This window comes from Podarcis gaigeae (genome assembly GCF_964106915.1).
Source record: "Podarcis gaigeae genome assembly, chromosome: 3".
Classification (NCBI taxonomy): domain Eukaryota; kingdom Metazoa; phylum Chordata; class Lepidosauria; order Squamata; family Lacertidae; genus Podarcis; species Podarcis gaigeae.
In genome coordinates this window covers 42,747,601-42,774,885 of record NC_139680.1, presented here as the reverse complement: position 1 = coordinate 42,774,885, position 27,285 = coordinate 42,747,601, and the positions used below count along the sequence as shown (strand labels likewise).

The following is a 27,285-nucleotide window of genomic DNA, read 5'->3' as shown; positions in this document are numbered from 1 at the left end:
ACTTCACTTTTTAATGTGAATGTTTAACATTGTAACCAGCTAGTTTTTATTATTTGAAATAATTTTCTTTTACAAAACCTATCAAACAGTAATTGTTGATAAATAATAATTTATTGCTGCAGAATTTCTGCTTCTGTTCAAGCACTGCAAACCTTTGTATTTTGCAAAATATTACAGAATTATCAGGAACCAGTTTTGCCACGATAAAGGCATAATAATATGGTTCTGTGCCTACACATAGTAGTGTTTGGAACTCAACTCATCCAAGGCTCCAATTGTGGACTTCTCACTCAAAGAAGAAAAACAACTTCTTCCTTGCAAGTGATGATCTTTGAGTGGTCATTCCGTGCAGTCTTACCACCTGTAGGAACTGAGCAGAAAGGTTCATGTCATCTATCTCTTGAGGCATGTATAAAGGGAGAACTCTCTCCCCTCAAGAGAAGGGCAGAAGTACTACCTCATAGAGGACTACTGAACTTGCATCAGTAAACAACCTGTTAGCATTTTTGTTCACTACTCCAGTGTATAATCAAGCAGAAGAGACAGTGAAGAATGCAACCAAATCAGTCTTGAGTACATGAAATTTCCAGACATACTGGACAAATGTTGGATAGTTTGGGGAGAATGCCCCCCCCAGTATGGAAGGTATGCTTCACCTTCTTAGATGGAGGTGCCAACCATTTAAGTATCTTGAACATTTTTTAAAGTGCATTTCCTTTTGTTCTAGCTCAGATGGGGAAAAGGTTTATTTTATACTTGGCAATTTAGGATTTTAACATCTGATGCCAAATTGGGCTTATAAAAATACATTTTTCTTTCTTATCTTATAGTTTTAAATAATTTTCTACAAAGTATCAGATTTAGTTATAGCCTGTACATTTCTGAAAGTGCATGTTTTTAGTGACTAGCCACTCAATAATGCTTTTTTTTTCTTTTTCATTGTCCTTTTAAAGAAAACAGCTTTTTGTTAATGTAGGGGTGTGGGCTGTGCCATGGATTTAAATGGGTTTCCATCTGTATTGCTCATGCTATAATTTAATGATTCAGTGATAAGGTATAGATCAAATAGAATAAAAATGTACATTTTCACAATGGATTAGGGTGTGACTTTTTACTGCCTGTGTATTTTAATGCTTATTTTCTAAATGCATTATTTTGTTAATTGAGCTGAGTTTGCCATTTCCCAAAGTTTTTGTTTTCGCATGCCAACATTATTAATACACAGGCCACAAATTACTGCTTTTATAGCATCCCAGAGCAGAGCAAATGACCTGGTTGGACCAGCATTTAGCTGGAAAGGGGAATTAATGGCATCTTGGAGTCTTTCTGCAATGAGGAATGTAAATTGTTTTGCTTCAGTGGTGTGAAACAAATTGGAATGCACAATACTGTGAATACCCTAAAGGCTGATTACTTATGATACTCACTGATAATATTGAGAAGGGAATCTTAATTGGCCAAGTGAAATATGAATTATTATCTCACTGACCAGTTTTTAAGCAAAAAATAAAGATGGAAAATGTTTATTATCATCCAGTGTGACTTAGATCTTTGGGGTGATGTCTGAGGTAGACAAGGGAATTTCTTTGTAGTACAGTTTTATCATGAATAATTTAAATTAAGTAGAAATCCTCAATCAAGTGCAATGAGGTCATTATGGTAACAAACTGAACAATCAGTTATCAGGCACCATCTGATAGGTGCATTTTATTTGTTTACACAAATTTGGAGAAATTATTTTGCATGCATCTCACAGTGTAATTCTGTATGTGTCTACTTGGAAATAGATCCATTGAGTTCAATGAGCCTTTCTTCCTGGTTAGTGAATGTAGGATTTCAGTTTTAATTGTTTTCTTTTGTTCCTTACCTAATTGAAAGCATAATGGTTAAGCATAGTAAACTTAGAAGTATATTTGTTGTAATGCTAATATAGCAGTTTATTCCATATTTTTCCACCTGAATTGAAAGAGATAGGTTTCCTAGATGCTTTAAGCACCCCTAAATCCAAAGTGATCATCCTTGTCATTGCATGTGGAACAAAATGAGTTTATAAAAAGCTGCTTAGATTTGAAAACTCAAGTAAGCCTTATTAAGACAGGAAATGGGAAGGGGGTGTCACAATCCTATGCCATTCTCCCGTCTGCATAGCCCATCTCACCACCAGCATCAGTGCCCATTTCAGGCAGGATTTGTGCACTTCGCAGGTTCTTGTGCGATTTTGGCAAGATTTTCCCCAGCAAGGTTTTGCCCAGCAGCAGCCTCACACAGCCCAATGGGGTTTTCCTCATCCATTGGGAGTAGATTTGGGGGGAGGGGGCATGGGAAGATGAGAGGGAGGGGAAGTTTGGTTGCACAACTGGAAGGCCTTGCAGGAGTGGCATGACAACCCTAATATAAATACTCTATTTGCTTTAATAGAATTTTCACCTCCACTAGCTTCTCAAATTTTGTGTTTCTTTTTCTCAATCCCTGCCCTGGAATACCATCCTCTTACCTAAGAATCTGTTCCAAAATGACACATACTACATCATAATACTTTCTGTAAATTTGGAGCAGCACAGGCTAGTGGAGAAAGCGGACCAGAGTTTGGATAACAAAAATAGCATGTTTCCAATAGGGACAGCAACAGCAAGTTAAAACAAGGCCTTAAAAACAAACGATTCACATGGCAATTGTTACATGCACTGAGTGTGCTGTCAAGTGGATATATACAAGACTGGCGTTTGATAAGGTAGCATTTGAAGAAGTTGTGCAGAGGATTATGTTGCAACAATACTTTACTTACACAAAGGCAGAGCTACAGATAGCAAAACTTCTTATTTCAATACTGCAGCCAAAGCCTACAGCTTTTTTGGACTGCATATGCTCAAAAACATTTATCTTGATACATTTGCACTGAGGCGGGGAAAAGGTCTGTATTAGAATAATATAAACTATGAGGACGTAGCCATTAGGATGAATAAAGTATTGAGTCATGGGAGACAGGAGAAAGGGATACTATTAGAATATAATTCTAAAATATACAAGGATACGGAAGATTTCAAATGCTCTTTTTCAAAGCATTTTTTATTATCTCATTCATAAACTAGAGAGGGGGCAAAGGAATTGAAATGTGTCAGTCCAAAGTCACTTTTAAATACTGTGGAAACCCCATGAATAGTTTCCATATCCCCAATCCCCAACTGGATAAAAACAACTTTACAAAGAGATGAAATGGAGAGAGAGAATTGAGAGTTCACTGGGGGGCGAGGGGAATCTAACAGCAGTGGCGATTAGACTGCGCAATCATATCCCAAAGGAATAAGAGAAGATCAATTATTTGAATAATTTATAAATAGGCGGAACAAAATGCTCAACACACTATAGGAAATCTATCAATTGCAGGTAAGGACATGCTACAGGATTATCTAGGCATCCTTTTTCACATATTTCACAAACTGTAATAAAAATGAAACAACAACTTTGACCAAAAGCTTAACCAACTGGCATATATTTATAGAAAATGTTCAAATGACTGCAAATGGCAATACTAAACCATTTTAAAAAGTGCTGCAGAAAACATCTGGGCAACATCCACCCTAATTATGACACATACTCATTTGCTTCCTGTTAACAACCTGCGACTCCCCAGGGGCGCATCTAAATAAATAACAACGAACACCTGTCCTATGTTTATCAATAATAAACAATGATATTGCAATTTCCCTTAAACTTGAACTGCTATCAACCTCAAGTGTTCATGCTCATCTTCTGTGAACATTGCCCTAAACTGAAGAGGCAACCATTGTAACTGAGAAGTAAACCTGGTGTTTACTTTTCATAAAAAAAAACTATTTAATATTATGCTTTGCATTGCTGAATAAAACACTCATACAAAACATGCTCAGCAAAAATGTGCCCTTTCAGGAAAATACTACCCTCTGCAGAAGTCCACCAAACCTTAAGTTATCTTGAAATGTTGATCATTAGAACATCGACTGCTGACTTGATGCACTTTACAGTATTCAATTTGTGAAGTAATTTGAAATAATAGATCTTTAAATGGCACTTAAATGATGCCTGGTGCTTGTTTTGCCAAAAATATGCAACTTCTTACATTAGGACAGTTTAGACTATTTTCCCAAACAGTCTTTCTTACTGTTTGGGAAAATATTCTAAACTGTCCTAATGACTGTATTACTATGAGAGTGACTAAACAAATAAAGCATCCAAAGTTTTAGAGATAACTTAGTGCTAAAATGGTACTTCTGCAATCTACAGAGGCAAGCTTATTCTAACTAGACAAAAAAAAATGTTGATATGGACTTTTTATGGTTTTTTGCTTTGGCAAAGACATTTCTGTTTGTAGCTAGAAACTGGATAAAGAATTAATGCTTTCAGGGTGAGTAGCTAATATTGATTGGGTTGTAATAAACCTATAATTCTTTATCTATGTCAGTGTTAGCATTGTAATTGTACTGCATGTTTACAGATACAGGTGAGAAACTCAAATGTTACTAATGATGCAGATAAAGTTATACAATTTCAGACATTTGCTGCACTGGTCTATAGTATTAATTTTTAGATGACTTGTGAGACTTCATGAGGCAGGAATATTCACCAAAATAAGAGAGAACATCTTGTGTATTCTGAATCAGCATATGGGCTGATGACAGTGGACAACACCTGCCTTGTGCAATAGGACTACTCCTCCCCTGTGGTCCCTCAGTTGTATTCCAGGGGGTTTCTCAACCCCCCAGAACAGTTTGGGCAGGGGAGAAGGGAGGAAATATATTCATTTTTCCAGTGTGTTGATTTTGTGTGTGTGTATGCATGCGTCATTATTTTGAGGTTCTTGTTGTTAAGACATTTTATTGATTTACTGTTGCATTACTTGCTTTCAGCAACAGGAGTACTGTATTATTAAGAAATCAGCTTTTCTTACGTGTATTTAGTCATTTCTACTGCTCTTAGCAAGGCATGTAACACTGAACAGACATTTCTTAAAATGCATTTTCTTTTCTAGGCTTCTTCCGCAGAATGTTGGACTGCTTTATGTTGGAAGTTTAGACACTCCTTTTGCACAAATTAAGGTAAGAGAACTGAACTGTCTCTCTGTGTGTGTTGGTAAAACTCTTTCAGTGCAATTCTTTTGCCTTCGTTAACATATTCTGAAGCAGTAACACTGTGTTGCTGCTTTAGCTGCAATAATATTTACTACTAATTTTTTTGTTTCTGTTTCACTTCCTCTTGTGATTGCTTAGTTGTATCTGTAATAAAGTTGAAAAAATATATTTGCCAAACTTTCTCAGCCATGGAATATATTAGCAATGTAACATTTGTAAAACATTTTAGGATGTATATATTCTTCAGTACTTCAGAAGGTGGATGTTTTCAAACATTCATGAGCTTTATTGCTTTCTTGGAATGTTGCAGTTCTTGCAGATTTGTAGAGCTGCAAACTTGCATTTGGGGGCTGATACAGGTTTCTATGGGAGGCATTTTAGTTTATGCTTCAGTCTCAAAATGCTATATAAAAGTCACCTTCAAATATAATATCATGTACTACGTATGCTATATAAAATCCATTTGGTCCATTGTAGTGACCAAGTTTACAGATGACACCAAATCATTTAGGCTGGTTTTTTAAAAAGCAAAAATTTGTGTCTGCAGGGAGATATTGTGAAGTGTTCCAAATCAATTTATCCAAACTGGGTGACTAGGCAACAAAATAGCAAATGCAGTTCCATGCTAGTGCAAAGTGAAGCATATTGCTACAAAAAATCCTAACTCCACATATATATTAGTCTGTGCACATAACTCTAAACCATGGTTAACATTAAACATAATTTAAGCTGAGATCTCTGGTAGATGATTGTTTAAACCTATGATTTTGCTATGATTTAAATAAAAAAAGATTTTTTTAAAAAAAGAATCACATATGTTGCCCCACCCACCTTGGGCTTCTGTCCCCACCCTTCAGAGGCAATCCCTATTTTCTAGCACCCATCTCCCCAAAATATATCTGCGCATATTTTGTCCATTTGTTTGCCTCTTGAGGAAAATATTGGGAAGTCTATTAGAATTAAATCTGCGCAGTAAGATGCACTCAATTGTTTTTCTTCCCGTCTCCAATAACTACCGTATAGCTAAAGTCCATGGGTGTGCAGGGAGGGATGTAGAACAGGTGGCCCCACAGACCCTGTCGGAATCCAACTCCCATCAACCCCAGCTAGTGTGGCCAATGGTCGGGGATGATGGGAGCTGCAGTCCAGCAACACCGGAGGGCTACAAGTTTCCCACCCTGCTGTGAAGCATTTGCTACTTCAAGCTGCTAGTACTCAGGTGCAGGCAGTGCATTTGTGTTTCTGGCCATGGAGCCACAGAGAATAAGTCTTTTCTGCAGGAAACAGGTGAGCCGAAATTTGGAGTTCATGGTGTCCAATATCTTTGTGGCTGCTCTGGTGCAATATGTGGCAGAAGCTTTCCCTCACCACCCAAGTCAGTGTTGTTTCTTCTCTTCCTTGTTTTATCCCATTGCCCCATTGCCTGCGTGGAGCTATGTAGGTGGCTAGCTTGCTAGTAAACCCGAAGGGCTTCTTATGGTGAGTCTCCTTGTGCTGAATGAGGCTTGAGCTGCTGTGGAACAGTGCCCTGCAGTCTTTGCACCCATAGGGGAAAGCTCAGACCCTCTCTGTGCCTGGATGACTACTGGCACTCGAGACACTCATATAGCTCCTGCCTGTGTGGATCCTCTGATGTATGAGCAGCTTTGCTTTTCATATTCTAGTTTGAAAAGCATAATATGGGAAAACGTTCTCAGAATGATGGGGGGGAAATGCCATGGCTCCATGAGCAAGCCAAAGGCAAAAATGGCAAAACATTTTAAAATACAAGAGTGAAATGGAAATTCAGCTCATAAAATATAATTTGCATCTTGGCTGAATGAAATATATGCCTTCAGATGGTATCATTTTGAAATAATAAGCCTGCAGTTGTTCCTGATCTGTTTCCTAGTAACATTTATGTGACTAGGTATTTAATAAAGTACATATTTCTCAGTTGCCAACATTGGCTATTGGAAATATACCATAATTAGCCTTTTGAGATTGCATTTGTTCTTTTAGTGTGCCGCAACCCAGATGAGAGAATATAAAGGAAACTGAAAATATGTGATTAAATCTTCCTCTTTTTATTGAAGAATGTTCCTATATAGGGAATATTGTGCTATGGGGAAAGCAGAGCTCCTATCGCACAAATCTGGGGCTTTGTTAGGCATAGAAGTCGACCCATGCATATTATTACACGCAATTATCATAAAATTATGGACTAGAAATTGAAGAGTCATGCTGTTGCATTTTAGACAGCATATTTGTAATAAGCTGTAATAAAGTAAACATTTTGAATGGATATAAGAATAGGCCTTACTTGCAATCACAAATGTGTGCTCAATTGAAATGCTTTTGAAGCTCAATTTAACAAAGCAAACACATTTTCTGGCAGTATTAGCATAATTGTTCCCAGTGTTAAATTCTCATTTGAATTTTTAAAAACTTGGATAAAGCTAGCTGTTTAGAAGCTAGGCAGAGTGGAAAAGTACTATTTCAGATACCTAGCATTTCACTGTTTTATGGTATGTTAGTAAGTTAAGAATAAGTGCCAAACTACTCGTGTTAATTATTCCCTGCTTCAGCCTATGATTCAGATCATTTGCTGATGTGTGATGACTGACTTTTTAAAGATATATAGTTATTCTACAAACTTTACAAAGGGAATTCACTTATTCTACAGTGCAAACATCAAGCATACTCATAAGGAAATGGAAACCTGTCCATCTTCCTTGACAAATTCTGAATATAATGCATGAGTTGGACATGTTCATTGGTAATGTGTTCATGTGTACCCTTAAAAAAATATTAATGAAGTTGCCTTTAGGCTAAGACCTCAGTAAATCACAAAGACGGATGATAGTGAGTAGAAGCAGCAATTTAGCTGACTAAAATGATCTTTAAAAAAAGGTAAAGGTACCCCTGGCCGTACGGGCCAGTCTTGACAGACTCTAGGGTTGTGCGCTCATCTCACTCTATAGGCCGGGAGCCAGCGCTGTCCGCAGATACCTCCGGGTCACAAGGCCAGCGTGACGAAGCTGCTCTGGCGAGCCAGAGCCGAACACGGAAACGCCGTTTACCTTCCAGCTAGTAAGCGGTCCCTATTTATCTACTTGCACCCGGGGGTGCTTTCGAACTGCTAGGTTGGCAGGCGCTGGGACTGAGCAACAGGAGCGCACCCCGCCGTGGGGATTCGAACCGCCGACTATGTGTATAAGAGTAAAGGGCAGATGTTTTGCAGGTGAAGAGATTCATTGGTGAATATTATTATTATTTATTGAATTTATATACCACCCTATACCCGGTAGATTGCAGACATATCATATAGTAGTTTACCTGTCCCTGTGTTAGTGGGAGAGATTTAATTTCTTTTTTAAATATGTCTTTGAACTATAATTTCATAGAAAGTTGTGTAGTAGAAATCCACACTAATACTTCTGCTTATTCCTTCTGTTTGTGGATGATTTTTTCTTGAAAAGGATAGAAATCCATCCTGTTTACTACTGGGTTGATACATTAAAGCTGCAATCCTAAAGCCACAATCTTGATTTCCTATTTCAAATTTTCCTAATTAAATTATATATATTTTTAAATTACAAGTGCTCATGGTCGGTTAGAAGAGAGCATAACCATGAGTCCTGGTCGGGAAACCAGGCTCAGCTAAACCATGGCCTAACCATGGTAGAATTATTTCACTTTTATAATATTAATTTTTGTTCCCCTAAACTGAAATATATTGCATAAGCTAGTTTAGATCCCTTTTTGTATAAAAGGTATGGTAAGAGATGCATTGCTCTTGTAAGAAATAGTGTCGACTGTTAACTAGGTGAAGAAAACTGCTAAACTTTGGGTGAATTGCAGCCATTCTAATAATAGCACATACTTATTTATTGTTACATTTACATTTCCTCTATGGAGCACAATGTGGAATACAGCATCTCCCCCTCCCTATCTTATCCTCATGAAAACATTATGAGGTAGATAAGGTTGAGAAACAGTAACTGGAGCAAAGTCACCCAGTGAGCCCTATGGTTGAGTGGAGCTAGGAACCCTGGTCTCCCAGGCCATAGTCCAACGCTCTAACCACTATACCACACTGGCTCTGGTTCTTCACAGAACCTGAGGTAATTTTTACTAAAATTGATGGTAGTTTTGCTTATGTACTCTTGCTTCAAAGAAAATCCTCATCTTAATTTTTGTAGCCATGTAGTCTTATGGTCAGTATTGAACAATTGTAGGATATTTTAGGACAACATTCTAATTGATTGTCATTAGCTATTACCTTAAGCCTGTTAGGCAGCTAGAGAGTTGTATGTCTGTTTAGTTATTCCTGCCAAGTATTTGTTTCATTAGTTACTAGGAGCTCTGACATTATTGAGATTATTGTTGAGTGAACCTACTCCTCAACATTGTGTGAGGTACTTTTCAGTGGAGAGCATGTCAATTCAGTGCTACTAAGGAGGATTTGTGAGGCGAATTCTTCCAGTTGTAGTATGGTAACACTATCCCAGAAATGCAGGTTTGCTAGCCTTACCAGTTCTGGCTCCATTAGATGTGTATCACCACTGCAGGACCAGCAGTAGCTCATACAGTGATCGTTCTGCTCTCACTGAATAGATAACTGCAGGATGAAGTACCGTATTTTTCGCCCTATAGGACACACTTTTCCCCCTCCAAAAATGAAGGGGAAATGTGTGCACACTGACCCCTCTAGCTCTACAGGCTTCAGGAAGCTATCCGCAAGCCTGCGGAGCCCGGCGGCAGATAGCTGCCTGCAGCCCGAAGCCTGGGGAGCGCGGCACTGTGCACCCTGGGCTTAGGGCAGCTATCCGCAAGCCTGCCGGATAGCTGCCCTAAGCCCGGGGTGCACAGCGGGCTACAGCGCCGCGCTCCCCGGGCTTCGGATAGCAGCAAGCTCCGGGAGCGATGGCGAGGTTGAGCGCAACCTCGCCTTCGCTCCCGGACCCCCAGCAACGAGGCTAAAAACGAAGCCAAGACAGCTAGTGGGATCCATCCCACTCGCTGTCATGGCTTCTTTGCTCTTTGGGGCTCGGGGGGAAAATATTTTTTTTTCTTTATCCCCCCCCCCCAAAAAAAAAATATAACTGCACCCTATGGGCCGGTGCACCCTATAGGGCAAAAAATACGGTAAATGGAAAACTAATTCTTTGAAAATAAATTCACAGAATTGCTCAGATTTCTTCTGCAGCTGAAAGAACTCTTAGCAAAATGGAAGACCCAATCTGCTTCATGTTTTTTTGGAGGAAATAGAGCAGTGTAGTAGCACACAATTTGAATGTGTCCTGCTATACAGGTAGTTTTTAATCACTAGAACTTAGACATGTGGGAATGGTCCAATTGTCTTCCCTTTGCAAAAGGGCAGGTTGAAGTTGTTCTGAACATGTACAAATGACCATACATCACTTTGTCTTCCCACTAGGTTTATCATGCAGTAGTCTCTTCAGTCCTATACCTGCTTACTAGGTACTAGTAAGCCAGTTGAATTCAACTGAGACTTTCTTTAGACTGGCATGTATAGAATTATACTGTTAACCTATTATTACCACCTTGCTTGCTTTTACTGCTTGCAAAATAAGTGAGTGATATGGTAGATAGCAGTCACTTAAAATGATACAGGGTATATATAATTAGCCCAGTGTTTATTCTTGCCCTCCCCATCTCTCCTTCCATGTTCAGAGTAATTATGGGAACTTTTTATTGTTTTAAACTGATCAGCAGTTTCTGTTGGGAAAATGGATTTAGGCCATTGCACTGGCAGATGTTAGCATTTTCTGGAAATATTTGTCTTCCAGATTGCTAATGAATGACCAAGCAAGTTAGTACATAAGATAGTTAATACTGCTTAATTGTCACAGTCAAATAGAGCAACCACATAATTTTCTGCTATTCTCATCCTGTGAACACTGCAAGAATGATCAACAACGAAGCCTTACAGAGAGTTCTAGTTTGTGAAAGTCTTTGGCTGCTGCAGAATATCTTCCCTCACCGCCTTCTTTCTCCATCAAGCAGGTGGTTCACTAACAACCTTTTCCTGCTCCAACAGGAAAAAATGTATATAAATACCAAATTTATTTGGCAGCCACTGCCAGTTAATATTCATTTCCAAGTCATTACACAGCCTCAAGTTTCTTCCTGTGTTTAAACATATTCACTGTGGATTAGAAAAGGATGTTGTATTTTCCTGAGTGTGACTTTTATGCTAGCTGAGTCCATGGTTGCGAAACATCTGTTTGAAAAATGCTTTCCTCACACATAGAGGAATGTGTAATGTTCTGTACAAAGGAGGATTACTGAGAAGGAAAGATAGACACACCAGGGAGTTAATCAAGCAAGCAAGATGAGAATGATTCTACAAAACTGGGTTTGTAGTAACTTCATGGCTGTGTAAAAGCCAAATGCTTCTCATGGTATCACCTTTCCTAGAAAAATAAAGTTCCACAGTTTCCTTTTTCAGAAATCAATTTAGCCATCCTAATACCTGCTGAGTAAATTACTGTTTTGGTTCTTTGGGGTGGAGGAAACTTGGCCAGCAGAACTAAGGGAAGAAAAATAACATTTTATACCAGACTCTCAATTGTGCATCATGTGCAATTTTGGTCAGAAATGAAGTCGATAATAAGCTATACCCCACAAAAAATGATGTGGAAGTTTGTAACACACTTTCAGAACAAAATAATGCTCACATTATTCAGCAGCAAAATCCTCTATTTACTTGTGTGTTGATAGCTAATACAGATCAAAACGAATGCTAGTGAAATTGAAATATTCATTGTTGTTTGTTGGTGAGGAAAAATACTTCTGAAATACACTGTTCAGTCTAGACTCTTCCTTTCTCAAACTGCAGCACAGCAAATATTTCATCAAGTGGCGATGGACCCAATCATAATAAAGTTCTTGTTAAGAAAAATGAAATGTTCTCAACAAGTGGAGTTGCCATAGTTACTCAGAAATTTTGCAGTGGCTAATAACATGCATAGAGTATGGTGCGCAAAACAAAAAGGAAGTTAGTGAGCTTAAGCGGTTCTCTGAATCATTTAATAGTAAAATATTTTTGGGGAATATATCTGTCTCTGGTTGGCAAGTAATGAATGATTTTTTTTTTTAAGCCTGTGGAGTACTCCAGACATTTGATATGTAAAGATACCAGGGGAATTTTCAGAGCAGAAAGAAAGTGTGTGTGTGGGGGGGAATGGTAGAATGGTATAAGGTAGGAAGTATAATGCATTGAGGCTTTGAAACCAGGGGCATGCTGACACTGCTAAGGTTCAGTGCCAGGTTGATCCACTTATCTCATTGCTAGTCTGCAGTATTTATAGCTTAAAACAGTTAGCGTTGTATCCAGCACTGAAGTTCAGTTCACACCACAGAGTTCCATGTGTGCAACAGAACTTCCCCTTCCTCTCCCGCTCCTGCTGCCTGAAGCCCCCCATGTGCCTTCATTATAACCCCTTAGAGTTATTGTTGGCACAATTCATGACCACTGCAACTACAACTTTAAAACTTCAGAGCCAATCAAACAGTGATTAGAATGCAAAACCACAACTATCACATAGCAAGGATGGAAGCAGAAAAAGGTCCACATACATACTCAAGTAGCCACCCAGCAGAGCTCTTTTGAGTGGTTTAAAAGTTGGTACTACCTGCCCCAGTCAGTGGGGCACTGGAACCAGCCTACTGTGATAAGTTCACTAGGCATCGAGGGCAAAATTGTTCACCGTCATAGTGATATTGATTTCAGGAGCTCGTCCTACACTCATGTAGGGCCCTGGTAGAGACACATGCCCAACTGGCATGTTGTCTCCCTCTTGGTCGTTTGTTTGGGAGCTTCAAAAGCTTTCTTCAGCCCGAACATCACAGCGACCGATGCCAACAGACACTGGCACACTCAGGGATCCGCAGAGTTTGTGCAGTTCGCGTAATACAACTCTATCTCAGCATTTGGCTAATCTACGTTTATTTACGTACGATACACTCGGAGCATTCTGACTTAGCTCCTTCCTCTTTCTCATCAGATAGCAAAGAGAAAGAACAAAGGACAACAGTCCCACTTCAAGGAACACAGTAAAATAAACATCCTGTCTCCATCACTTCCTACTCTGTGGAGTCAAAACATACACCATCATGTGATAGACAACAATCCCATGACTGCAATCACGGAGCAGGAATCTTAACAATTGAAGCCTAGTGAACTTATCACAGTAGACCGAGTTTGGCATGAAATCAGCCCTGACTACCCTGGCAAATGAACTCCTTTGAGGGAGAGATGGGGGAGTGCAACCCCGCTGTTGCTGGATATCTCAGTGACTTTTGATACCATGGACCATGGCATCCTCCTGGACTGTCTTCATGAGTTTGGAAGTTGGAGGTACTCTTTTATGGTGGCTCCACTCCTACTTGCATGACTGTTACCAGAGAATAGCATTGGGAAGGCTGCAGGTCTACATCTTGGCAGCGTAAGCTGCAGGGTACCACAGGACACAATTCTGTCTCCAGTGCTATTTAACATCCACATAAAGCTGTTGGAAGCAACCATCGCGGCACAAGGCATCAGTATGCTGATGATGCTGAGCTCTACTTTTCTATTAAATCTACTCAGGAGATGATTTCTTATATGCCCTACTGTCTCATCTTCTGGTGCAACAACAGAAATTTAGGCATTTGGGTGGCAAATAATGGTCAGTCTCTTCCCTGTGCTCTGAATGTTCCTGAGACTTTTGGAGGGGCTGTGGTTGATGCAGAGATACATGTGCCCACTCAGGAATCCAGGAGTTTTCCATTTTCTCAGGGCAGAGCTCACTTTGCAGCAGATGAACTCTTATATGCCCCTACCACATAATCTGGCGCAGTTCTTAACAATTTCAACGGCATTGCAGGGGGGTGGAATAGATGGTCGATGGGGGCCCTTCCAACTTTGCAATTCTATGAGATGTGGTGGGGAGTTGATGTCCAGTCTTTTCCTTGTTATCTGGATAGTACAACTGTTTCTACCCTTATGTGTAGGAACCAAAAATAGCTACTTTGTGGTCTTGTCTAAAACTCCTTCATCTTTTGCTGGCAGTGGGACGGGGCAATGTCCATAGTAGGTTGTACAAGTTGGAAAAAAAGTTTCATAACTATGTGAAATGTGCATTGGTAGTTTTGAGTATCCTCACTTAAGAAAGAAATGTTTGACTTCCCCCATCTTTGACAAATGTAAAACTTTTATTTATTTATTTATTTATTTAATAAAACAGGTAACAAAAGACTTGAAACAATATGACAATAAGATTATAGAATGCAAGTTTGAAAACAATAGCTGGGTCTTCATGAGACAACGGATAGACAAAAGCTTTCCAAATGCCTACAACACTGCAATGGGTGAGTGCAATAATTGGTCCAATATCTCAGCATTTTATGTCTGCCCTGCTTCAGTAAGGACATCTTTTCAAGGACTTTATACTCAGCTCAGTTGCTTTAATAGCATCAATGTTTTAATGACACTGGTTAAAATTTGGGTCACAACTTGAGTCTGAATTGCGACTGCTTTAAAATAATATTTTTTGTCTAGCGTGGACTGACAAAGCATATTCACAATGTTGTGTTGTGTTCCATTGATACACAGAGAAAAGGTAGCTTGGCACATGAATGTACTATATAAGCTGAACTTGTGGAACAAAAAATCCTTGATAATTTCAGTTCTATTCAAAATGGCGCAATCATTGTTCACCAGATGGAAGAAGACTAAATTAGGAGGAGAAATTGTAATTTTCAGATCCCAAAATAGTATGCAAACAATAGAGAATAAAACAAATGAAGGCTGCAGGGGTGGGGGGAGTATGTCCTTTATGAGACTGTGACATACTCTAATTCTCCTTCAGATAATAAAAGGACATTATGAAAAGTGCAAGGCAGCAGCTTTCATTCACAAGGCAAATATAAGAATTTTAAAGTTAATGCAAGTTTGTGTGATATAGGTATTTTAACTATTATTCTTTGTGTCAGGCAAACTACTAGACACAAATTTATTAACTCCTCAGTAATGGATTTCAGCTCTGCACATTTCAGATACTGAGAAATTCCTGTGAGGTAGCCATGTTAGTCTGTTGTAGCCAAAACAGCAAGTATCTTCTGGCATCAAAAAAGGCTAACAATTCCATTGTGACATAAGCCTTTGCAGGCTAGAGCCCACTGATATTTACTCCCATATAAAGTGTCACATATACAGTGATACCTCTAGTTTTGGACTCGATCCGTTCTGGGGTGCTGTTTGCACCCCAAAAAGTCCGTAATCAGAGCGCCACTTCTGAGCATGCACGCAGCGTGATAGAACACTTCTGCACATGCACACGCGGCGAAACCCGGAAGTATACACTTCCAGATTTGCCGTGTTCGCAAGCTGAAAAGACGTAGCATGAACCTAATGCAACACGAGGTATGACTGTATTGCTATGCCAATTTCACACCTGAAGAGATGCCATTTCTTTAATGAGAAGGATACTTCCAATTAATTAATTCTGACCTAAAATTTTGATTCAGGTCACTGATTTGGGAGTTCTTACGACCCCTACTCTCGAGGCAATTTCAGGAGGCACAAGGGGGAAAGCCCTGTTGCGCAAGCAGAAGCCCTTGTTTGTTAGGTGAATGTTATCCTTTGTGTTTACATTTTCATAAAGCAGATACAGAGTTCAACCGTAAATCCTCATCTCGCCTTTTTGTGGTTTACCATAGCAAATCATACTGCAGGGCCAGGAAACTAGAATGATGGGCAGATCATACCTGACTGACGATAGGGAGGTGTGGAGCAGAGTGGAAGATCCTCTCCCATGCCTAGGCCCTGCCATCCAGGGTAGAAGTGTGTGTGGGGGGGGGTAGGCTTTTGTGCCTTTTTTGCTGTTATTGCTCCAGGCAGAGGTGGATCAGCAGATTGAAAAGCCTCCAAAGCACCAAAATGTTTTCTACTGGCGATTGATTGTGGCAGAACCACTGGTGGTAGTTTGCTGGCTGCCATGTTGGAACCAGTGGGGCTCCTCTCTACCAGTGTCACCTGACAGAACAACATAGTGGGGGGGGGGGACACAAAATGAGGGCTCAGGGAGGGCATTGCCCACCGCTACTAGAATGAAGAATTTGGTCTTCCTCAGGAGACCAGCATTGCATTATTTGCCCACTTCTCAAAGTTCTGTTCTTTTTGCCAGCCTGGAATTTGAATTACAGATACTGTGATATATGTAGTAATCAGTCTTATGGATCATATCCAACAAAGTTGTCCTGTTCATGCAAGGACTTCACTTTATGCAGTGGAACGTCTGCGTCCTCCCTTCCTTTGTGCAGCCTCCAGAGCAGATTTGGGGGTCTCCTGGGCTGGAGTTATGTTGTGTAAGTGGGATGACTTCATTGGATACAACTCCCCCATAAGGGAGTATGATTTACTCCATAATATGACAACTTTGTGACATTTCTGTTCATCATGAAATATTTGGATCAACATTGCTTTTAGGGTACTTCTGTACTGTTAATGTAATGTTTATAACTTACTACAGAGGTCATCTGCAAAACAAGCTAACTTCAAAATATGGGTTATAAAGCTGGCCTGTTTCTTTTAAACGATAGTTCCTGATTTGTGTATAATGACCAGAATCAGACAACAGGAAACCATATTTTGGTTTGTACAATCTCTTGGGTGAGAGGGGAGCAGGAGTGCTACTCCTGGACTCCCTGAGGCTTGTTTAAATCACATGATATCCTGGCTTAGTATTATGTGTGGACCGTGCCAATAGCTTGCTATTTAGGAGGGATGCCCTAAATTGAAAACAGGAAAAGTTGACTTTATCACATGACTATTCATGTGTGTTATTATCACATAGTTATTTGACTGTGTTTCTCTCCCCGCACCCCGACAGCTGTGTGTAATAGCATACGACATCCAGTGACAAAGGAAATCCTTTTCGACTTCATTGAAAAATGTACAGCAGCAGCTCCAGGACAGACCCGCAAACATCACCTGGATCCTGACACTGAACTCATGCCACCGCCACCTCCTAAAAGACCACGGCCGTGATTTAAAGACTGAGAGAATACCGTGTTGTTTACAGTTCTACAAAACAATGTGTGTGGGACATTTGCAAAAAGTTATTGTAAACATCCTGTAAATACTTATGTGCATTTTTTTTGGAATGCCACATCATGGACTCAGATTTGTTTTGTACTTGACAAGTTGAATATTGCTTTGTGGAAACTGAGAACAGATTTAATCCAAAGGGTTAGATGAAAAAAAAAGTGTAGAATCAATGGAAAGCCACCTTGTTTGATAGGTACCTTTCAAATCTAACATTTTATACTAGTAAACTGGAACTGTGAAGCCATGACAAAGCGGCCCTTTTCTTTTTCCAAGTGGTGTTGCAAAGAGTGTGATGTTGCCTCTAGCCAGTTAAGATTTGTTGCTTTGTTTTATTTAGCATAGTTCTCTTATGTTTCTTAGGCTCATGTTTAAAGACAAACGGCAGCAAATGTTCATGCAGTGTACTCTTTAAAATAAAAGTTTATCAGGTTTCATTAATTTTTTTAAGGAAAAAAAATATTTTATATTAAAGAAGTAACCCAAGTTGTGTAAATCCTTTTGGATAGGTATTGGGTTTTGTTTTTTGTTTAGTCTGAAGAACCACATTCATCTGTTAACGCTCTTTTTAATATCACATTTTAGGTTTTATGCTTTGGTAAGCACAATCAATCCTCAGTATGAAAAAGCAAAGCTTAATTTCTGTACAGCAGCTGTAAATGGATTATGTCAAAAGATGTTCATCATGTTGATGTGTACGCTAACCATGTTAATGACACTGCAATAATTCTGTGGAGAAAATGTTGGGGGAAATTCCAGGAGATACTTGAGGTGATGAATAGAAGTGAAGTGTGGTTTCCCTTCCAGGGAAATGGCCTCTTAGAAACTTTAATAGAAAAGGGTAAAGTTTTGTTACTGAAAGTAGCATTAGGAACCCCCAGACCTCCTATTTTTAAAGCAAGAGCCATGTTAGGTACCAAACAAGAGCAGTCTTCTTCCCTAGCCTAGTGGCCTTCAGTGGTTTTGACTTCAGCCCCCCCCCCAGCCCCCAGCTAGTCTCACATATATGGGGGGCACTAGGTTGGCAAATGCTGGTTATGAGTATTCTCTCCAGTGATGGTAGTTTAAAAATATGAATTAAACAGTTTTCCTGGTTTTTGCTGATGTATAGCAAATTTATTAGTTATTCCATCACTACAGAGAAGCCACATTATTTAGACCTTGAGCAATTATTACATGTTTAAGATCTAGGAACAAATGTAATAGCATTTCATAAGCTGACTGTAAAAGAAGCCATTTAGCATTTTGATTGTTTATACTTATTGATATGTATAAGTCACTTAGGCATTCAGCTAGCTACTGATCTGCGAAAACTTTATTTGTTATGTATTGATAACCAAATGGTGTTTATATTAGGAAATATTTAAAAGTTTTAATATTTCCCTCCCCTGTTTTTATACATGAAAATGCATTTTATGCTTTGTTCAGTAGCCATTTTGAAACCTGTCTATTAAAATGTTACATTTATCTTTCTGGGCACTGAACAGATAAAATAAGTTTATTCTTCTTGAGAAGTTGAAATTTGACCAAAATTATTTTACTTACATATATTCCTGTTCACCTATAGAAGATAGCTGCCACTTAAGCAGTAGTTTCCCATCAGCCTTATAAATAGATGTGAAAAGCTATGCAATCACTTTGCACTCATGGATAAAATGTAAGTTTCTAAATGGATAAAATTGTTTTGCCCTAGATTTAAAGCTCTGTCGTGCAGGTACAGCATAACATGATTTCTAGTGCCATTTGGACACTTATGGTAATAGCAACCTTTCAGCTATGTTGCAAATAATACGTGTAAATTTTAAATATCTATTACTAATATTTATCCTGTCTTTCAGTATTCTAGCATGCTGTAACAGCTGGTTATGACTTAAATGCTTCTAGAGCCATAGCTTCGTACCAGTATTTATTATTTTCATAAATTATGCCCATTGCTTGTGTCCTCATTCACATTATTAATGGTTATATTGAATTAATGAGATTTCCATTTCACTTGTACAAATGCATTTTGCCTTTTAAATTTGCTCTCACCCTTGCATTTGTGGGTCGGGGGAACTGAATAGATGCTTCACATTTTCTTTCCAAAGGCTGAAAGCCTTGACTTAGCTATGAAAGAACAAGAGGCTTCCATGAGAAACAGATGAAAGAATAATCCTAAACACAATTTCAGTTGGACCAGCTTGCCTTAATCAGTGCAAGGCCTCCATTTGTCTGAGACCGAAGTCAGCAGCAACAGAAAAAGTTGACTGGACCACATAAAAGGAAGCTTGAGTGGGCTGATTTTTTAAAAATAAAGTAATCCAGAACATTTGCATTCAATGACATTCCAGGAAAATGTCATTACATTCTGCTGCAAAATATATTTTAAATATTTGAGGGAAGTCAGTTATCTAAAATAATGGTAGTTCAGTTTAAGGGGGGAAATAGATCTCATTTACAAATGGGGGCACTTTTTTTGTTAAGTTTCATGGCTGGGTGGGGTCAAGAAGGGGGTGCCAGAGCCCAAGGCATTTATACTACGTTCCATCTTAAGGCAGAGCTTTCTCTGAAATGAAGTTATTACTTAATTTATTCCAATCATTTTCAAGCCTGCTGATTTGTGTACATATACAACATAATCTAGAAAAACAGAACAGCAAGCAGTAAGATGAAATAATTCAATTCTCTGCAAGAATAATGGTAGAAATAATGGCTGCTTAAATGGATAAAATGAACCAAGCAAATCTGTAGCCACAGACTATATTCCAAAAAGGAATTTGCATTGGCAGAGCTCATTTTCAGATACGATTGCAGAAAAGAGGCTGAAGAGAGCTGACAGATCCCACCTGATAGAATTGCCTCCTGCTAGACAAAAATGAGGAATAAATTAAGTTGCCTGATTAAAGGAAAAGATAAAAAAAAACCAGGCCCATTCTTAGTGATGACCAGTCATCAGTGTCATGTATAGAGGTTGGCAGGATGGCAATGAAACTTTTCAGTTAGCTTTTCTGTGACTGCAGGAGAGAGAAATGGTAGTTATATTGAGAAATCCTATGAAGGATAGGAAGAGCCAGATGCATCTGTAAAGGCTCTTGGAAGGAAAGGGAAGAAACTCAAAGGCAGAGTCTCTCCTGTGCCCCAGGAGATTATTTTATTTTGTAATGAGAGCAGCCACCCTGTCTATAGGTTTGGCGCCCACGCTGAAAAGCAAGCCTGGCATGTGACTCCATTGTGAGTGCTGTACCCAGTCAAATCTGCATGTTTGAATCGGCCACAAGCCAACCATACTGAAGTGGGAGCGATTTCATTCAGAACAGACATCTAGATAAGCTGAAAATAAGCTATAGTTCCCAAAGAGGCTTCTGGATTTATTTGCCTGTTTCACAACCAAGCAGTGGTGTCCGGTAAGATGTTGACTTGGTAGGGCTGCAATTTTTATCCTTTCTGTTTTCATCACAAGAGCATTTATTTAGGAAAGTGTGCCATTACCAGGGCTTTTTTGAACCAGAAATTGCCAAAACTGAGTTCCGGCAATTCTCAGGTGGGCACCATTGCCATTTTAAGAGAACAATGGAGGTCTTCATTGAGAGTTCAAGCACCTCTTTTTCTGGAAAAATAGCACAGGTCCTTACACATGCACAGAGTACCACTGTCTCCTCTAAAACACCATCAACATCACTAAAAAAAGAAATATCAAATTCTTCTCTGCATATCTAAGGACAGGAAAGAGCTTCCATGTAAGAGAGCTCAGTCATGATTTTCAGACAAGATTGACTCCATACCTCTTATTTAGAAATTATGGTAAGTCGTACCAAATGATGTGTACGTTTTGGAATTCATTTATTGTTTATACATCTGTTGCTAAAAAGCTAAACACAAAAATGTTTAAAATGTGCTTCCAGTTGCATGCAGTTTTCCTCACCCCCCCAATCAATCCGGCTTTTCATTATCCAAAATATTTCCCCCCTAAATTAAAAAGATTATGCAGTCCCAAACAACAGACCAAAAACGATTGTGTCATTTGAGCCAGGGCACATCAGAGCACAGCAGAACATATTTGCAATGCATGGCTCTGTCCTGAAAATGTGAAGTGATAATGTGTGCTTATGTGCAGACTTCATCACATTAGACTAATCACAATCAACCTCTATTATGTCTGATATTTGGGAGAATATCTTCCAGGTTTGGAAAAAGGATGTGTAGTCATATCCAGACAGGCACAGAGCTGAAGCTCTTTGTTTTAGAGCAAAGTAGGGTTGCCATACGCCTGGACATGTCCTCTTTTTCAAAGGTAAAATCACCAAGGTGGATTTTTTATATTTTGCAAAACGTCTGGGTTTTTATTTTTATTTTTTGTACTATTTGTACCAGGGTAGCTCTAGGATTCACTGGTGAGGCCTTGTGTGGCCTTCCGGGGCTCACTTAGACCTTGAGTTGTTTCCGGTGGCCGCCAGGGCTCACACAGTCTTCCTGGGGTCGCTCTAGGCTTTGTGTTGCATCTGGCGGCTGCCAGGCCTGGGGCCATTTAGCCTTACATCTTCTGGAGACACACCGTCTTGTGAGCAGGAGGCCGAAGACAGCAAAGGTAAGAGGGGAGGGGAGGAGAGAGCAAGGAAGGGGTTAGCAGCAGGGAGGGGGCAACCCATGGAGATGTGAGATGGGGGGGAGGTGCTCTGAATTTTTCTCACAAAATGTTGGGAGGGTATGTCATTTTCATTTTTAGTTACCATTATTAAATATTTCAATACACCTGCACATGCACTATTACTACTATTTTTCTTCCTCCCCCCCTCCTGCCCCACCTACAAATGTGTGTCCTCTTTTTTTGCTCTTTGGAATAAGGCAACCCTAGGTAGAAATAATTGTGTAACAGCATTTTTCTCCATTCCTATGCATTCAATATAAATTTCCTGCTAGGGGAGGGGCTTGTTGGAAGCAGATCCACACACCTTTTCTGGAAATATTATGGACTCAGATCTACCTTACCTGCTCTATTCCACCCAACAGCTACAGTGAATACAGTGGTACCTCAGGTTACATACGCTTCAGGTTACAGACTCAGGTAACCCAGAAATATTACCTCAGGTTAAGAACTTTGCTTCAGGATGAGAACAGAAATTGTGCAGCGGCGGCGCAGCGGCAGAAGGAGGCCCCATTAACTAAAGTGGTGCTTCAGGTTAAGAACAGTTTCAGGTTAAGAACAGACCTCCAGAACGAATTAAGTTCTTAACCCGAGGTACCACTGTATAGGGAAATGGCTAATACAGTGTTTGTTGCAACACATACACAGGCCATCTCTCTCTCTCAATTGCTGTTTGCTTAAAACTCAGACACTGGGCTTTAAAAGTGTGGACTGTGCCTGGAAAGCGTGGAAGAAACTATGGATAGGACTTGGGCTACCTGATCAGTTACCTGGTTTTTCTTGCTATAGTTGCACTTTTTGGTGGTAGATAGAGCTGAATGGCCAGAGGACAATAAGATGGACGGAAATGCCTCTGTAAGTTCATGGAAGTATACAATGGGGGGGGGGGCAGGAGAGGTGGTGCGACTGTGAGATTTGAGGAGAATATTTCATTTTCAGTAGGGGGTGGCATTCCCCAGTAATTCCATTAGACCAGCCTCCACTGCATATGAGGTAGATGAAGTGCCATTTATGAAGGCAAGGCTTCAAACCCCTCCCCCCCAGCCGGAACTTTCCGGAACACAGTTCTGGCACCTCTCAGGTGGGCACCATTTCCATTCTAAGAGAAACAAGGGAGGCGTTCATGGTGAGTTCCTGCACCTCTTTTTCTAGAAAAATAGCACTTCTGGAGGCAGGTATGAAAGTTAACATTCCCCCAAATGGAACATGACATAAGGAGATCAACTCGGAACAATAATACACAGAAATGGGATTTAGGATGGCATCCTGGGCACCTATAACAGGAGTTCTTTTTTTGTGTGTGTCCTACTGGGCAGCGTTATTTTAACTCAACTTTAGTTGTAGGCAGTGGCTGTGAAAAACTGGCTTGTGTTAAAAAGAAGCAAGGGACCCATGGACATGAGCCCATCCCTTCCTTCAAGAGAATAGTGAATGAAACTAATAGCTCTGATTAGACGACACCACCCCCCATTTGGGTGGCAAAGTGAATCCTAGAGAGGGAGAATTATATCCACTGAAAATATGTCAAGTGCTGTAGAAAAGGGAATCTTAAAAATATGGGATACAGAATTTTTCTATATGAATGTGGGATATAGATTTTCCCCCAAATATATAAATATTATATAAACACACAGAGAAAAATAAACCTACATTAAAATTATGAGAAACACAGTTCATTTTGGGATATTGTATTTGAAGTTGGTAATATATTCTGAGTGTGTAGATGGTAAAATTAAAAAGACAGAATTGCCAGAAATGTTGAAAGCTCAAAAATAAAAACAGGCTTGTTCTAAAATGTCTATAGTTACAAAAGAAATTCATATTTATAGAAACTATTTAGATTATTTAATTTATCCCAGACACATTTTTCAGGTGTGTCTACGTGAGGGGAGGCTATGCTATGAGATCTGCTTTTTAAATGTGGCAGATCTATTAAAAATGACAATTGTAGCATGGAGGGAAGTTCTGTGTTTCTAATTGCATGTTCAGTTACAGGAAATGTGAAGAGAGCATTATCCATATGTTGTCTTCAGGAAAATTCAAGATATCTCTAGATACCTATTTATTTTATCTATCCTGTATGCCTATTCAAGTGGATAACCCTATGGCAATTTCAATTATGTTAGACAGTCTTAACACAATCTCTCTCTCTCTCTCTCTCTCTCTCTCTCTGTGTGTGTGTGTGTGTGTATATGTATAAGTAGAAAATGTTAAATTATGTTTCAGCATAGAAAGCAAAAGCATGAAATGAAGAGATGTCTAGATAACTGTTGAGGACTACTAAAAGATTGGAATATCTGTGGGCTATATGAGTGGAATATTGAAGTATTGGGTCTCTGAAGTCAAGTATCTTTTGGAAAATGATAGCCTGGGGAAATAGCATTGCTTCAGATTCATATGCTTTCATTCCCAATGAGATTTGGAAACAACATTTTTCTTTGTCTCTACTGTGCGCTGCAAACCTAGGAACTATAGCAGTAGTTTTGTATATAGATCTTTAGATTTTCCTTAATCAAAATGGCTGCTGGGTTCTTTAGGGTATGCTAATATTAAATTCCACATAGTCCCTGGGATAGATCATATACACATGATGGATAAGCTGCATTTGCTACCTTAATTGTTACCTCATGCTACTGGGTGCTTCCAGATGGGTACAATATTTTTCACTCCATAAGACGCACCTGATCATAAGATGCACCTAGTTATTAGAGGAGGAAAACAAGAAAAAAATATATTCTGAATCACAGTCTCCTCAGGAGGAGAGCGATCCCGCAGAGGCTTGGGAGGGAAGCTGCGCGCCCGACAGCCATATGAGGCTTTCCTTCTCCCCACTTTTTTCTCCCCCTCCAGCACAGGCCCCTTTTCCAGCTGCCTCCTCTCCGTTCCATTCTCCCAAACTCATCAGGCGACATCTGCATTTTCTCCCCTTCGCTGCTGCCTCTCCTTTGCCCTCTACCATGACTCTCCACTCATGGCAACCTACCTCCCTTCGCCCCGCTTCTCGGTCCCCCTCCTCTCCGTCCTCTTCCTCCCCTCTCTCGGCAGCTGCCTCTTCTCGCCATCCTCCAGCCAACATCCCCGGAGCCATGAGGGGAAAGGGGAGGCCGTAGGCAAAGCCTCTCTCAAAGAGACCAGCTCGGGAGTGTGAGGCAACATCACACAGCCTGCCCACCACTCCCAAACCTTCCCGAGGCTTCAGGGGAAAGGTGATGCTGTCGCCAAACTGGGAGGGTGGGGCAATGGCGCGTGTCGCACTCGGGTGATTCGGCTCCAGGGACCACACATTCTCTCCATAAGACACACAGACATTTCCCCTTACTTTTATTCTGGGATTGCTACTCCTCTCAAACATGGAAGTTTTTTGCAGCAGCCACACAACATCATTGGCCTAAAAATGCCACCCTAAATTTCCTCCTGTTTAATCTCATTTTACCTTTCTGGAGATAATCCAATACATTCTGTTTAAAAAAACTAAAGCATGTTGCCAATGACCTATTTGTAATATCCCCCATTCCTTTCTTCACAGTTCCCATTTCAGATTTTATAAATGAGCCGTAACCATTCACAAATATGACTCAGAAATGTGCCTAAAGTTGCCTATACTTTATGTAAATAGATGGATATATCTAACTGGTAAAGCAAAAGTCTGGTTTCAAAAAATGACATTGGTAAAACTGCCCTATTCCTATGTTAAGTACAGAAAGCGTGTAATTCATAGACATTAACTAATATGCGCTGGTTGTTTTGTTTTGTTTTAAGGATTTATTGGGCAAACAATTTGAGTCTTTTTCAATTTGGGGAAATGGATTAGCTTAAATGTACTCACATTTGTATATTGAATCCCAACAACATGTTTGGATTCAACTCCTTCTTACATTCCTGTAGCTCCATCTAGATTAGTAGCACAGTAAGGTTTTGAGTAAGGTCCAAGTAAAGTAAGCCAATAACTGGTCAAGCCTATACATGTTTACTCAGAAGGAAGCCAAACTTAAGTTGAATGGGGCTTACTCCAAGGAAATTGTCCATAGGATTATGGAGTTTTCCCCTCATTCTTCTTGGATGTTCTTCCTACTGTTTCAACTAGTCCCATCTTTCAGGTAACTTTGTGAATGCTCATCAGGTACTGTGATCATAGGATAATTTGAAAAGGGAGTTAATGGGAAGAATACAGAATCTGTCTTTTTCTTATGCCTTGGTTGTCACCCTAGGTTGATAACTGACCTGTTAAATGTCTGTATGTCAAGCAGCACACAAGAAGAAACATTTCTGGCATCTGAATTCATGGGGAGGAGGACAAGGTGCATAGTTCCAAAGCCATTAAGCTCCACAGCCATGTAAAAAAAAAGAATAATGACTCAGGACTCTTCATTCCAGCTTTACCTGAGCTTTGTATAGAGAGATGCCTGTCTTTTATTTAATAAACTGTTGTACTTTCATGACACAGAGGCTGTCTGCAAATATCCAAATGTGGTAATGATATTCATAGCTGACTGTTAGATAAGATCAGCCATCACATGGACTTAAAATACCTTCTCTTTAATTTCGTACAAGATGCAAAGTTCAATGTTAAGAATATCCTTTAACGATTTGCCCTTTTGACAGCTTCCTGTACCCTTGAATGTCTTGATTTTTTCTATGCTGCCTTTGATTTCTTTCTTGGAGAATTGCATTTACTGGGCAAAGCCTAGCTCATGGGTAAGGAACCAGTGTAACCCTCCAGAGTCCAGATGTTGTTGGACTCCCATCATCCCTGAACATTGACCAGGCTGGTTTATGAATATATCCTTCTGATGGGAGCTGAAGACCAAAACATAGAGAGGGCTACACTTTCCCCATCCCTGGTCTAGGTGATTGGACATTTGTTCAACAACTGTATGCACTACAAGGTTTAAACATAGTTTCTTGACAAATCTGCCTTCTGCAGTGGCAATATTTATATTTATTTTTGGCAGTGTTCTTTGTGATGTATCTACTACAGATTTATATGCCAGTAGATTGTGAAGAAGGTACCTTGGGAAAGGTGACAGGGAAAGGAATGGAGACAGCAGTGGGTGTTCCCACAGATGTGTGGAGATTCCCACCCCCCGTTGAGGTGGGATGTGACTAGTCCTAAGATCCCCAGTGAGAAAAAGATGCTCTGTACAACTACATCTATGGAACCACCTGCCATAACTACCCTGCTGTCTTCCCCAAGGTAACTTTTTTTGTCTAGAGGGTAGTAGTAGGAGGAGGCAGTAGCAGATGCTCAAGGGGCTCAAAAACCCAACATAACTATCCCATTTTGGAATAGGGAGGCAATCACTCCTCACTATTTCCAGTCTCAACCTATGGAGTGAAATCATACTGAGTTTTCTAGTCACAGAGTCTAGTGGTTAAGTTTGACTATTGTGCATAGTTAAAACCTCAACCCCTATCTTTCCTAATGATGAGTATATTCATAATAGCCCTCACTAAAATGATCT

The 27,285-nt window shown here is 39.8% G+C and overlaps 1 protein-coding gene and 1 long non-coding RNA gene across 4 annotated transcripts in view; one reads left to right on the top strand and one right to left on the bottom strand.

The window, feature by feature from the left end:
- The window catches only part of RNGTT (RNA guanylyltransferase and 5'-phosphatase), a 117,062-nt gene extending 98,351 nt beyond the window's left edge, over positions 1-18,711 (top strand). For all 3 annotated transcript variants that reach the window (XM_083730394.1, XM_083730395.1, XM_083730393.1), the window contains 3 exons: positions 5,006-5,072; positions 14,342-14,465; positions 16,988-18,711. In XM_083730394.1, the coding sequence (XP_083586520.1) occupies positions 5,006-5,072; positions 14,342-14,465; positions 16,988-17,145 (349 nt within the window). In that variant the 3' untranslated portion in view covers positions 17,146-18,711. The remainder of the gene's footprint in view (positions 1-5,005; positions 5,073-14,341; positions 14,466-16,987) is intronic.
- Positions 1-27,285, bottom strand: part of LOC310840838 — a 387,462-nt gene that overhangs the window by 252,685 nt on the left and 107,492 nt on the right. The window lies entirely within an intron of this gene.